Here is a 14,985-nt window from a genome sequence, read left to right as displayed (position 1 = left end):
CACTGCAAAAAAAAGAATGTAAAAGACCATTAAACATATCATTCTCTACCATTCCAGGTGAGAAAAAAAGCGAAAGACTCAAAATCCCAGAATTCAGCGCTCTCCATGTTGGACAGTGACCTTTTCACGAGTTCCTCTTTGCAGGATTGAATAGCGTAATTGAGAAATTAACTTTCACTTTGGGTTCGCGCAGTGTCGGAAGGTGACGTTCTCCTCTCTTTGCTGTCCACATACATTCCGAGGAGTTTAAAATGTATGTATCCAAGATGCTCGACACCGTAGTAGCCACAGTTTTGCCGATCCCCAAGATGCATGCAAAGAAGATCAAACTGTAATTGCTACAATCTGACAGTACACTCAGTTGTAGCCATCTCCCAGTACACTGATTTGCATAATCAGTTGCTGCCAGAAAGGCCGTTCCTGCAGATTTGCCATTTATACATTCTGCTTGTGTAACTCTGCTTGGGTAAGTTTCAGTTTTGTATTTTTAGATCATAATTAACACTGGTTTGAATGGTTCTGTTTTGTTTTTGTATGGAGATAAGGTTCCTGACAGTTGATGAAAGGGGAGAAATTGACAGTTCTGTTTTCCTGATCTGATAACAATTGCTTTTAAATGTTGTATTCATATTTACAAAGTGTGTGCAAAAACACAAGGGACACATTAATAAATCCATTGGCATGTTTAATGCATGCTGCTGTACCTGTAGCTTGTGTTAACATGCCCCTGTTATTTGTGTTACTGGTTTTTCAGGCATTTTACAAATTGCACTTTACAGTTATTACAACCAATATAGATTTGAATACCTTGCTAAGGAACTTATGATATGCAGCAATATGTGGTTTAGTGGAAGAGTAATTCCATTTAAAAGTAATATTACAGTTTTCTTTGCACCTGTCCTTTATCAGCCCTGCCCTGTGCTGTCTGCCCTGGCACTCAGTTTCAGCTGATTGGGAGAATGGCTGCTGACGTCCATAACAGAAAGGTGACCTGGGAGATCCAGAATGGATCCTTGGCTCCTGTGGACAATCAAAGGAGCGAGAGCCCCACTCCAGGGCTAGTGGAGGGGACAGAGCCAGGTAGAGCCTTTCAACATTGGGTTTATAGTATGGCTTATTTACATGGTCTGTACAGCTCATTTATTATTCTTTGTACTGTTTTATTGGTCCTCTGTGATTCATAAGGATAAGAGGTGAATTCATAAGCAAATAAATAAATACATACATACATAGTTTCAAATAATTAAATAGCCCACCTTTAAGTATGACAACTTGTATTTGCCAGTTTCTCTTGTAAAGCCTTCCCTGGATCCTGCTGCCCTATATGAACTGTTCCGCTGAATAACACTAACTGCAGGTTTTGCTCCTGATCATTAATACCTTTCGGTAGAACAGACATTTCTTGAAGACTCTGTAACATGCTGACATGTGCTAAAGATTACATAACAAGTGACCAAAAAAATGTTTTGCGCAAAACTTTTCTGTACTTTTCTATACCGAAAGCCAGACACAATGCCAGGTCAAAATGAACAACCACAAAAAGATGATGCGTTCCACTTGTGAACCCGCTTTTAACTTTTTAGTCAATCTGTCACCCCTAAGGGCTTTTCATACAAGCACATTCACATTGCCAGTTTCAACCTGGGGCGAACTCACCCTTGCCAGAGACTAGGGTTGAGGATTTTCAACCCAAACGTTTGCCTCGGGTTGAAAAATGAAATGTGAATGCAACAGGGTTATGCTCGCCTCGGGTTGAAAACGCGCATGGCAGTAGCCACAAAACAAACGTTGAGGGGCAAGGGTCACACATCAGCGTGCGCTGGGATGAAAATATGTCGTGTGAAACAATCGTGTCCAACCCCGGGACGAATCCCACCGCGTAGATCGTAGAGCAAGACAAATGTGAATGCAAGCAGGGCTGAACTCCGACCCTGGGTTGGATGGTGTAGTGTGAAAACAATTATAGATGTCTCCCTTTCGTGGCCTAATTTAGAGCCTGCAATGAGAAAATGTTGCAGTTGGTTACAAGTCATTCAAGACAAGTCAAAAGTTTGCAGATGAAGTGCAATCCCCACCCTTAGTCACTATTGACTTGCAACTATTGTTCAAATAATGGCTCGTTTTGCAAAACATCACTGAATTATCAGTTCTGATTGTGAAATCCATCCAGGCTGGACTTATGTCTGGGTTTAAAGAATGCCAGAGCAGTAGACAATGTTCAGGTTATTTTGATGATAGGCACATAATTCTGTTTTTGGTGAAAGTCTAGTTCACAACAAATTCCTAATTCTGAAACGTAGGGTTACAATAGGTAGGTTCTTCTTCTTCTTCTTCTTCTACTTCTTCTTCTTCTTCTTATTTATTTCTTAGCAGACACCCTTATCCAGGGCGACTTACAATTGTTACAAGATATCACATTATACATTATTTCACATTATACAGATATCACTTCTGCCACACTTCTTAAGAGTTGTTGTAATTTTTTTCACTGACGATTATGTTATTTGTTTCCAAGTACGTAAAACCTGCATTAGTAGTTTTCTTGTTAAACCTTAATGCCAATGTATTGATGTATGCAGGGCTATCTCAATCGTTAAACAGGGGCAAAGTCCTATGTTAGTGCTTTTTCCGCTGCGTTTTTAGATAAGAAATACTGATTAAGAGTGTCCTCATAACGTCAGTCTGATTGCAAGTATGGGCTCTGGCCAAGACGCTCCTTTTACAAGCAGAATGTGAGCAGAGTGAGAGAAAATACAGTTTTAAAAACCTGACTCCTTTAGTACAGATCCTGTCACTTTTATTTGCATTAGGTCACATCCTTCTTCTAAAAATGCAAGATCTATAATTTTGATAAAACGCAATGTTGGGGAAGGATTTGGTGGAAGAAAATCGTCTTGAATCCCCTCAAATGGAGGTTAATTTACATCTAGCTTCAAGCAAAGGTGTATGTTTATTTTATAAAATGAACATGGGTGCCATCTACTAGTTTAATACTGATTTCTTAGTCCCCTGATAGAAGATTCAGCAAAAAACTTTTTTTTTATGGTATAAGATGCAGATGTCAGGTAGTCCTTTAAATGTTCATACAATTTGATAAGTCTTGGTGGCTATGGACCACTAAATGTCCTGTTTTATTTTTTTTCTACAGGTGCTGGGCAAGAGAACGCCATGTTCATCCACACCCAGTCCTTCGAGGATCTCACTGCAGATAGTGAGGAAGCAGCCGACAGAGACGGCCAATCAGAATCCACCTCTGAGCTGAGCCATGACATCAGCCAGCTCAGCACACAGGAAGGGGACCAGTCAGGGGAGGGGTTAGATGCCGAGCCAAGGCAAGAAGGCCAGCCCAGCAGGAGGGTGGATGAGGATGACGTGACCAGCGAGACATGGAGACAGAGAAGGAAACACGTCTTTGTGCTGAGCGAGGCGGGGAAGCCAATCTACTCCCGATACGGAACAGAGGAGGCGCTGTCCAGCACGATGGGGGTGATGGTGGCACTGGTGTGTTTTGTGGAAGCTGAGAAGAATGTCATTAAGTCGATTCATGCAGGTGAGAGCGGAGCTAATTTTGTTTGAACTTTTAATTCTGCTTTCTACAAGCTTTGCCCAAGCATAGTGAGGACTACACTAAAAGGAAGATATTTACCATCCCCAACTTACAGGTATGTATACGCAGAGAACCTTTTTCATGATTCTGATAGCTCTAATTTAGTTTTGATCACTAAGGTGAGGTATTTGTATGTCAAATCCCATAAAAAATGTGTGTGTTGAATAGCTTTTTTTGTGCTTATATGTATATCAGATTGATTTGTTTTAAAGAGAGTTTTGTTTTTCTCTCCCCAAAAAAGTCATTTCAATTGTTATGTACCTTCATTTTTTCATTTCCAGATGGCTACAAGGTAGTGTTCCTGCGCAAGAGCCCGCTTGTCCTGGTGGGGGTGGCCCGGACGAGACAGTCGGAGCAGGAGCTGTCCCGAGAACTGCTCTACATCTACTACCAGATTGTGAGCCTGCTCACCCTCACGCAGCTCAACCACGTCTTCGAGCGCAAGCAGAACTATGACCTACGGCGACTGCTGGTCGGCTCTGAGCACCTCACAGATAACCTCCTGAATCTGCTGGACAGAGATCCAGGCTTCCTTCTGTGTGCGGTCACCTGCTTGCCCCTCCCCTCCTCCACCAGAGATGTGATCAGCTCCAGCCTCCAGACAGCCAAAGCCAAGAACCTGGTCTTCTCCATCCTGCTGGCGGGGAACCGCCTGGTGTCTCTGGTGAGAAAGAAGGACCAGTATCTCCACCACATTGACCTCCACCTCCTCTTCAACCTGGTGAACTCCTCCAGCTCCTTCCGTGAGGGCGAGGGCTGGACGCCCATCTGTCTTCCCAAATTCAACCCAGCCGGCTTTTTCCACGCCCACATCTCCTACCTGGAGTCGGTCTCTGACCTCTGCCTCATCCTGGTCTCCACTGACCGCGAGGACTTCTTCAGCCTGTCTGACTGCAAGCGCCGCTTCCTGGAGCGTCTCCGCCGCCGCAGTGCCTACATCACCCTGCAGGAGGCACTGCAGGCCCCTGTCTACTCTGCCACTCAGGTGGGCATCCCCGAACTGAGGCACTTCATCTACAAGTCCAAGAGTTCTGGGCTGTACACCAGGTAAATGCTTTCAGCTATTCATTTGTACAGTATATGTATTTATACATTAAATAAAAGTTAGAAAAATGGTTTAGTCACTGCTGCATTAAGATCTTACAGGGCTTATAAGTAAAGAAATATAGTAATTTCATATCTGTCATACACTTCTATTTGCTATGTCTCACATATTATAGCAAACTTACTTTTTTTTTTACTATACTGGTCTAAAGAAAGCTCTCACTTTACACACCTGTTATAGTTTTACTTCTTAGAGAAATGAAAATATGCTTAGTTCTTTAAAAAGTGCATACTGTAGCTGTGTTGAGAAAATACTGTTTTACCACAATTTTCAGACTCGTTAACAAATTACATTCACATTATACATGCACGGGTCAAAACCCATTCATTTTAGGCTGGCACTGTTGTGTGGGGGGGAACAAAGGCTTCATCACTCCCACCCTAACCATGCCTCCTGCCCTGCCACAGCCCTGAGCTGCCCGTCCCCTACCTGGCTGAGGAGGAGCAGGAGAGGCTGATGGGCCTGTACCAGTACCTGCATAGTCGCGTCCACCACCCCAAGCGCCAGCTGCACTTCATCTACCACTGCGGAGAAAGAGAGAACTTGCTAGCTTGGGTAAGGCAATTGTTTTAAAATGTCTAGAAACAATGCTTTATTCAATTATTGTCAGGAGAGTTTTTCTCCCTGCCTCCTTTGTTATATAAGATAATTCAGTACTGTGCATTGTTTTACAGAACTATGACTCGTCTTTGCTGTGTTTTTATACATTGGTTTCATTGGTTTTTTTTTAACTATTCACATATATTTGAAGATTTGTAAGTATTTAAAACTCCACATTGATGCCAGTTCTAAGCACACAAGGTGCACAAGGAAGAATGAGCCCAATTTGCAGGCATGAAACCCTGGATGTCCTTTACAGTAAATTAGATCTGCTAACTCAGCTCTTACACTTAACTGGTTTACATTACTCTTGTTTGTGTGTTTCCAGGTGACCAGTGGCTTTGAGCTGTACCTGTGTTTTAGCCCTTTGGGGACCAAGGCACTGGCTATGACTGCCATTACCAAGCTCTTAAAATGGATTAGAAAAGAGGAAGATCGCCTCTTCATCCTCAACCCACAGACATACTGACCATGACCATTTCCCTAGAAACTGGCACCAATGCACTGGCTACTTCTTTGGAGATGGACCATTTCCTAAACACTGACCAATTTTTTAGAAGTAGAAAGTACCTGTGTCTTAAAAGACATTGCTTAAACTATAACTAGTTATACTAATTTGTAAAACCATCTTTTAATTGATGCTGTTTAATTACAGTGGAACAGACTACTTTCTGAATGTGAAACTTACTTCATATTATGGTTCAATAAGAGAGGTATCAGATTACACATTGAATAATGAAGCACTAATACCCAATACAGAATGAATTACAAGAGACTATGAACCAGTCTCTCTCAAGTAGACAAACGCTCGGTTAGTCTTGAGCGGTATTAGTTTCGAATTCATTCAGAATACCCATGAGAGGAGCTTATATGTTATTGTAAATGTGTTAACCCCTTTTGACTTGCATCTGCTGAATACAAACAGTACACTGAATTACTAGGCACTCTTTTTCACTTTGGTGTAATAGTAAGGCATGACTTACTTAGTAAGGTCAACAAAACATTCTGGGATTCTGCTTGTTTTATATTTCCCTTCTATTCTTTAAATTATGTTTCTTTACATATTTTTCACTAGAAGAAGTATAAGGACATTGGGAAATCAACACTGTTTATTTAGGTTGTGTCCATGGTGTAGAAGTCAGGGGACATTCTTTAAAGATTTGAAATTGAAGCTAACGTAGTCAAACTACCTATATCACGTGTGATCAACCCATTTGGAAAGCTGCTTGTGAATAAAAGGATGGCAACCATTTGATTTCAACTTGTTGATTGTGCATTGTTTAGGTAGTCCAGTATAACTCACACTGAAGCCTTGTTTGGCTTGAACTATCTTTCCTTTCATGTTCTATTTCAGATTTCATGCCTAATTACATCTCATAGTTTCATCTATTTGTACAAAAGATTATTATAGCTAACTAGAACAATGCACTATATATTTAGAAAATGCAGCAACATATCCAAACATTCCTACAACAATATTAGATTATAAGCTACTTCTTTGCTTTTTAAAAAATCTATTTTATACAGTATGTGTTGAACTGCATGTCACATTATTTGCATTATTTTGTGTATGTATACATTTTGGTATACAAAAGATAGCGGATGTAACATTCTTTAATGTACTGCCTGGTAACATTTTAGAAGGTATTTTGACTATACCTTTGAGGTAATTGACACTGGATTGAAATCGTTTAAACTGTTTTGTATCACGTCAGGGGGGAGGGCCACCTCCTGCGTGCCAGCACACAACCTCATACCTAATTCCTTGTAAATAAAAAGATAACCTGGTTGCCTTGCTTTCCTCGTATTCATGTTCCTACACCCGCCCCTTCCCACCCTCTACCCTTACAGCTTCCCCTTGGAGCAAATTAATTTCCCAAAACAAAATAAGAGTCTTAATTGTGTCTGCAATAAACACGGTTAACAAAAATGGACTAAACATTTGAGTTTTCATTGTGAGGGAAATGTATGACCCAACATTCAAATATGTCGCTGGATGATTGTCTTTTTCATGGAGACTGACATACAGTAAGAATGAGTGATGATTCAATGAAGGGATGTTTGTGATTGGTTGTTTCTGAATTGAGATCTTTTTTTTGTTGCTGTTGATTTTAGTTTTGACATCGCTAAATAAACTATCCAATATAACAATTTGTTTGCTGTATTTGCCAATAAAGTATGATGTTTATTTTACGGCTTTTCTTTTTCTTTTTTACAATTAAATTGTACATTTCGTATTCCTGCTGAAATATCTCATTGTTACCAAATATTTTGTTTCTGATAGTTACCATGGCAACAGAGACAGTGAAAAATACTTTTTTTTCAAATAAACTTCATTCACAGCATACACATTGGTAGTGACGAGGCAAACAGTTCTGGTACATCTCTAAACAAAAGCAGAAATGTCAATAGAAATTGTAAAGACATTATTTTAAATAAGTAATTTTCAGTAATAGGTTTCAATATGACTGATGAACACGTGTATGCTTTTAAATATGTTTGCATGATGATCTACTACTATTAATACTACTACTTTTTTGCAAAAATACTTTTTGTTGCGTGCTTAAAACATGTTTTCCTTCATTTTCCACCAGATCTATGCCAAAACCATGTGATTACTCAAATTTTAAAAAAACAACTATAATGTGGCATGTGGTGTTGCATCCAGTAGGTGGTATGCCTGTATCAGTATGAGGTCAGCAGTGTCTGCACAAATAAATTCATATACATGTGTAACAAATGGCACAGAAACAGAACAGTTGAGTTTAACCAATTGGAAACAACATGTGTTGTATTGTTAAGAGCTATGTTTTTAAAGTAGCAACAAGTTTGTATTAGTAAAATACACAGTAAAGTCTGTGTGGGGTAACTGAAGCTGTGTTGCTGTAATGTAACATATTCTTATTGGTTACCTGAATACTATGTCTGTAGTATATTGGTGCGGTAAGGGAGGGATATCTGTTACTCTCCCACTGCCAGGTAAACATTGATTTGCTTGTATAGCTGACGTGCTGAGTAACCTTTATAAAAGTTTACCACAGTAAAAGCATAGCAAAGCAATGTAAAGAACAGTGAGGTATGGTAAAGCGTTTTAATTAATATGGTAAACCAGGGTAAATTATGGTTAATACATGGTATTACCATGTAACAAGCATGGTAAAAGTACAAAAATACAGTGCAAAAATACCATGGTAAACTTGTATATGGGAAGTGCCTCCACTTAAAAATAATTATGTTTTCAAACAGTGATTACAGTCACTTTCTATCCTTGAAAAAGAGAATCGTTACAGCATCCTGGAATGTTTCAGTCTGACTCCATCATGCTATTGACGCGCTGCCAGCAGACATATTTCTATCCAGATAGTTTGAGCAATTGCCTGTGGTTTTGCATATCCTTCAGTTGACTTCTGAATCTACTTTACAGACAGTCCTTCTCACAGACAAAGATTAAAAAATAACTGGGAACATCTACACACGTATACATAGAATGTAGTGTAAAGATTGTACAACTGAGCGCGTTTATGAAAAAGATGTTAAAACCTGTTTTAATCCAGACTGCTACAAGGACGTGAAAAAATACTTTGTATTAACATACAGTAAAGTGGGAGTTTCTAGTAGTTGACTTATACAATATTGTGTGTATTATGTAGCTTTATTGTTGTAGTGGGGTTATGTGAATAGTGTTCTAAATAATACGCTATGATACGCATTTATGTTGCTGTACCTCTTAATAAACCGAAGCACTGACAGTTACAATGCAGCGTTGCGCAATCCTGGACATTATTTACACAGACTTTTTATGTAAAGGGAGGGGCATACAATACCTAGACAAAATTACCCTACTCAGTTTAGCTGTTTCTTTTGGAAAACATTTCTACACGCTACGTACCAGGCTCTTTCACTAGAGTAGAGAAAAGTGTGAACAACGAAAGAAGGGTAAAATAACGAAAAAGTACTCCAGCAGTAGCATTGCTTGGTCCCGGAGTGTTGAGCTTGGAAAGTTTCTTGTGTGCACATTGAGCTGTACGGTGCTTCTGTTTACCGTGGAACAAAACGTGGAGTCAGGTAGGCTAAGTCTGTTACCTTTAAATATAAGAAACTTGTTTTCAGCTCTCTCCATGTTTACTATAGAATGGGAATTAAATTAATACAATGTGGGCAGAATTATGGGTCAGTAAAAAAAAAAAAAAAAGGTACGTAGGCTATAGTTTTAATTCTCAAGATAGTGCCAAGTTTCAAAATGTACTTAGATAAGGCTGATACAGTAACGATGGCAACTCTTCAGTGGCCGTACTTTTAATGCTTGGCGGTCTTAAAAAGTTAATGAGGTCGCAGATTTTGTTGGTAGGAGTAAAACGGGTGAAATATCCACTTGTACAACCGAAGGCTACGTTATTTCACGTTTGGAGTCATTGTAAAATGAAACACCTATACATAGTAGCCGTCGTAGTCGTAGTACTAGTAGTATTATGCTTTATCTACGGGTAGAAAAATTCATAGTCCATTTGATACTGCCTTACAGTAGGGCCTACATACGGTCCTAAATATGACTAAATAAGATTTGGCTGTCACAATTTTACATTTACATTAAAACTGACTTTCTAAGTCTGGAAATGCTTTCTCTGAACCCCGGCCAACCTCCTGAGAAAAAAAAATAATGTACTGGCAAGGAGTTCTACACGCCCTGAGTTTATCATGATGAGCAGAGAACATGGAATCAACAGATAACCGATGTTGTAAAATACACAGCTGCTTGTAGTTTATTCTGAACAATTTAATTAAGAATAATCTTAAACTTAATCCTGGTTACACTAGAGTACTGCTGTGTTTTATCTCTTATGTCCAATAGACTAATAGACCATGCAGTTCCCCCAATAAAAGTTGAAACCACAATTTAAAAGAAACCAGGTTTACTGCTGTATATCTTGGTAAAAGCAGAAAATGTAGCAGTTTATAAATATTTATATAAAGCTTTATATAAGCATAATGAAAGCATAGAACACTTCTACAAGGGTAAATGTCACCTTTCTGAACACGTTGAGTTACTGAAGTTTTTGTTAACTCAACATTAGTATTTTTGAGAGACAGTTATTATCTTACTAATTTTTTTTCCCCTTCTTATTAAACTGGTTAAAGTTGCACAGGCCCAAGCTTGCTATTTTAGTTGTACTTGTCTAAAGTTTAACTGAAAAGTTGAACCCCCACTTAAGACTTTGATTATGAGCTTTAGGTTCGTGTTATGTATGTGTTATTTAAACAAATACAGCAAGAATCATATTTCACAGTTTGTCACACAATGTACATGCATTTGTTAATATGAAATACATTTTTCTATTTTCCATTAAGTCATTTTGAAATACAAAACGACATTGCCATTAATATCACAGTAACTGTATAAAATATTGTTGTGGAGTTTTACATTACCATTTTTTAATGAATACTTTGAAGTTATGGACAAACTATTTAGACTATTTAACATACACCTTTTGCCAAAATCACATATATATATATATATATATCCCTGCCAGGGAGCCATAGCCCTGTCCCTGAGGGAGTAAAATGTGAGGTGTGGGACGGTACGTCAATCGACCACCACACCCATTCCCCCCAGCTAAAAGATAGCAAACAAGGCTGCAGTTCATGTGGCTTTATGATGCAAATACCTGTATTTCAGTTGACTGAGACCCCCTTGAGTCTTTTTTCAAACAGGTTCCCCAAAATCTTTTATTCCCGGCTAATTAATCTATCTAGTTACGTGGGGTAGCAGAAGCCCTGCTGTTGTAAATAGTGTGAGTGAGGGAATGTAAGGCTGGCAGAGATTATTTTTTTTACTACTCTGGGTCACAAGGGGTATTTCTCGCTTCTGCCCTGCCACACATGGGTATGACAATAGATTTTTCATAAACCTGCTGCTATCCTTTCAGAGTGTAGGGACCACCTGGTCAGCTGGCACAGATTTGATTGAGTCTACTGGAAATGCAACCCACAAATGGATTTTATAACAGTACTTATCAGCTTCTGTGTTTAAATTAGAGACACATGACCTTGCTTTGTCAATTACTGCCTGTAATTCCTTCAAGTTCGTTTGTGGTGGAAGTCTGTTCTTCAGAGTGGCCTGAGATTGTTCCCTGTCATACTGACTGAAACTGAGTTTCTGCAGGGAGAGACAGCTCTTATATTTCAGAGAATCAGGGATGGCATTTGCATAACAAACCAAAAAAAAAAAAAATTAGCGAGGTGTTTTAAGACACCTTTGGTATATTTTCGTTAATGCTCTGTAAAAGACAGAAATTATTCATTTACTTCAGAACAGTTAATAAGTAACAATATAATTCTGACTAATAGTAAATTAGTTACAGGTTGGCATGATCCCATGCACTGTTACCTAATCTGCATAGGATTGTTGGAGAGTGGTAGGAAATGTGGGGATGGCTGTTTTATGGGTAGGACAGGGTAAACATAGGCAACAGAAATACACAAAAGAAAACTGTAAGCAGGATTTATGATATAATGAATGAAGCCTTCCTGCTCTGAGTCAACTGGCTGCTTCAAGATCAGGTTGGTGGAAATTGAAAGTAACAGTATTTTGAGTAAAATGAGGTTGGGCAAAATAGCATTACAGGAAGCACTGTGATCCAGTTTATTCATTTTTTTTAGATAAGGTGTTTTGTTAAGCCTTCTCCCGTGAGTAACAAGACACCTACCACAACTCAGGCATGTGAAAGCGTGTGTCCCAACAGCGGAAACTACCTTTAGAGAATGTCAACAAAATGAACTATTAAAAACAACAAATTAATTCTGATAAGGTAATGTGTACCTAGGCTATCGAATTATAGAATGTAATAATTTTGTAAACAGCAGGGGTGTAGAGTGAAGAGATAATGGTACTGCTGTGATGTTTTACAGGGTAATAATGGAACTCTGGTCAATAATGTGAACGACAAACCTCCATTATCTCAGCAATGTCATTATCTCTGAAATGATGCTGGTAAAGCTTTATTTGCAGTAAAGCTTTATTTTCTGTTCCTAATTGTGTAATAATGGGATGGATGAAGTAGAAGAAAAAAAGGCAGAGCAGTTTCCAGTAGTTCTATTTTATGTAAAAATATATGTAAAATTTAACAAGATTAAGAAAAAAACAGAATGAATATAAAACACACTCATTTAAGCATTCATTAAACATCTTGTTAACTTGACCCGTAGCCCTGACTGCTCATGGTGGGCCTACAGCCTATTGACATTGCTGGGCAGGTATTATATTTTTCCCAACCCATGTATTACAAAATAAAATAAGAAAAATTACATTATAACAACAAATCATCAAATGCTCACAGTGAATTCCTCAGAGAAGGGGCCTGGTAACAAAACAAGACAGCTCATGATTCCAGAATGTTCTCTTAACACCAAAGAATCCAGGATGGCACTGTTCAGTGTCTTTGAAGTGGAAAAAATGTAGTGACGTGTAACACAGCTGCCATCCAGAATAAACCAGGTTAAGCTGTAATGTAATGGGAAACAAGCTCACATGCCATGGAGGAAATCAGCAGAGTCAAAAACAGGGAGGACAATTAACTAAGGCGTACCTGCTCGTGAAAGACAGCACGGGGTTGTCTTCTTAATACTTATAGCACTATGGGAATACCAATGTGGATGTGCCTAAAAAAAGATTATATAGAGCCTGACTGAAGTTAGGGAAATGTTCAACCCCAGTTTTCTTAGAATGAAAAGCTAGTAATCTATCAATAAGACTAAAACATGTGTCTTCTTAGTTTTTTTAACATAATGTTTCTTCATAGGAAAAAACAAAACTTGAAGTCACCTTTTTACATGCTTTGATTACAAATTTACAAATTACAAACTGTATTTAACTGTTGTAAAGTAGAAAATACATTCACAACCAATGGCTCTACTACAAGTACAATGGTTGTTTCTAATCAAATAAATTAACAGAATGTGCTCAATCCATCAGACTCTAAAAGGTTCATTTTTATTTTTTCACACACGCAGAAAGCAGATAAAAGGTTTGAGTGACTAACCTGTCAATGTTACCAACTTTTTAGCATAAACATTGCTTGGAATCTATTTTTCTTTACTTGACGTAGTCAGATATTTTGGAGCTTTACCAATAATACTTTATAAAAAAATGTAAACCAGTTAGATTCCATGTACCATTCAAATATCGCTGAGCCAACTTCCTTCAACAGAACTCTCTGAAGCACTATTCTGCTTCTCATCGCATTCAGTTGGGAGCATTTTGATAATGTGGCCAAATGTTCTAAGCCTTTCCTCAATGTAACATTTTTTCCTAAAATGAAAAAGGACTGTTTGTATTGTTGAAAATTGGCAATGTACCCAAGTGGTTTCTTACTAGTAGTGTTAATCAACAGCCCTTTCTCCTTGGTAAAACTTTGCTCTGTAACAACAGTTTAATGTAAATCAGTTCCAAAGAATCACAGCTGATTTACATTTTTATTTATTTTTTTACCTGTTGTGAGATAATAATATATAATATATATTATAATATATAATATGAATTATCCCTTGATTTTATTCTCTTTTGTCTGATGTATGTTTCAGACTTGCTAACATTATCATATTTGGGAGGCAATCATAAGTCACAAAGACGTTGGTTACATTTTGTATTTCTTACCTTTTGTTTAAATGTGTTTGCTTTAAATGTCTAGAGTAGCTTGTCTCTGTTTTTTTCGACAGGAAATACTTCCATTCAAACTCACCTAGTCCACCAGTATGATAGATGCTACCCTCTAGTGAGAGCCAACATGTACAACATTAATGGAAAGCACACTCAAGGGTAAATCTATTGAGCCCTGGAAAGCCATATAAAATGTTCCATGGTACTGCACTTGACATCCTCCTAACATTTTCTAGTGGGTGTGTCATTTAAAAGAGAACTATTTCTTGTTCACAACTGAAAACTGATGTGTAGTATTTTACAGCAGATAACCCAGTGGAACCATTATGTGACTTGGCCTATGAATGAACACAAAAACAGTATGCTTTCCTGTTAATTGATAGTCTTTATGAAGTTGTATAAAATTTGCAGTGCAGTCATATTCAAAATCATCACTTTAGAGATGAGTACGCAGCTGTCATCACTCCCTTCACAGTTCTGGGTAGAAAACGGTTCCATGATAAATTATCCCCCCCCCCCCCCCCCCCCCCCCCCCCATCCCTTCTCAACATACATTGCGTCCATTGCTAAGTCATTTAGAGAGTATGTCATGTAAGGAGTAAAAACTGATCTGTTCAAAGTGAGTCATGAAAGATTGTGAAACACTCATCTTACTAACAACATGTTACAGCCAGTGGTTTTGGCGTTTCAAATAAAAACATTTAAGTACCTAATCAAAATGGAAGTAAAAACTGGAAAATCTGATTCGCTAATTGATTCTTAACACCACCATGGATCCAGTTGTCTTCAGACCATAAAAGCTACTAAGTGTTACTAGCCGGTTTCTGTCTGCTTTTTGGGGATAGGGTAGATGGGTGTGTGCAAGAATGAGACAAGACTAAGTTTCAGTTGGTCTTTTCATTCATCAAACCTAGTAGAGTTTTAGCTGGGTGACCACCGGGTGATTCATTTGTCTGGACACTCTATTTTATTTTGTAACTTGTGGAACTTGCCTTTCCGCTCCAGGCATTTTAAACACAT

General features: G+C 38.4%; 2 protein-coding genes across 3 annotated transcripts in view; both read left to right on the top strand.

The window, feature by feature from the left end:
• The first annotated feature begins 84 nt into the window (after positions 1-84).
• On the top strand, positions 85-7,505 carry LOC117411916 (protein SAND-like). 2 transcript variants are annotated; one of them, XR_009307462.1, is made up of 6 exons: positions 85-466; positions 910-1,080; positions 3,149-3,550; positions 3,889-4,654; positions 5,046-5,267; positions 5,641-5,780. XR_009307462.1 is itself a non-coding variant. In XM_034019771.3 (6 exons), the coding sequence occupies exons 2-6, from the start codon at positions 960-962 to the stop codon at positions 5,779-5,781; spliced, it is 1,578 nt and encodes a 525-aa protein (XP_033875662.3). In that variant the 5' UTR covers positions 93-466; positions 910-959; the 3' UTR covers positions 5,782-7,505. The 2 variants fall into 2 exon arrangements, 1 of the variants encoding a protein (XP_033875662.3); XM_034019771.3 differs by having other exon boundaries at positions 93-466; positions 5,120-5,267; positions 5,641-7,505.
• A 1,622-nt stretch (positions 7,506-9,127) lies between these two features.
• Positions 9,128-14,985, top strand: part of LOC117411851 (macrophage-stimulating protein receptor-like) — a 28,898-nt gene continuing 23,040 nt past the window's right edge. Inside the window, exon 1 of the mRNA XM_058988736.1 lies at positions 9,128-9,377. The gene's annotated coding sequence lies outside the window, so the exon portion shown is untranslated. The remainder of the gene's footprint in view (positions 9,378-14,985) is intronic.

This window comes from Acipenser ruthenus, chromosome 16 (assembly GCF_902713425.1).
Source record: "Acipenser ruthenus chromosome 16, fAciRut3.2 maternal haplotype, whole genome shotgun sequence".
NCBI lineage: Eukaryota > Metazoa > Chordata > Actinopteri > Acipenseriformes > Acipenseridae > Acipenser > Acipenser ruthenus.
Note: the sequence above shows the minus strand (reverse complement) of the source record. Positions and strands in the feature narration are given on the sequence as shown.

Bases quoted from the DNA above. Each gene is read 5' to 3' on its own strand.
- LOC117411916 (XM_034019771.3), top strand. From the start codon at position 960: ATGGCTGCTGACGTCCATAACAGAAAGGTGACCTGGGAGATCCAGAAT. The intron at 4,655-5,119 runs GTAAATGCTTTC...GCCCTGCCACAG, and splicing joins AGTTCTGGGCTGTACACCAG to CCCTGAGCTGCCCGTCCCCT. The intron at 5,268-5,640 runs GTAAGGCAATTG...GTGTGTTTCCAG, and splicing joins GAGAGAACTTGCTAGCTTGG to GTGACCAGTGGCTTTGAGCT.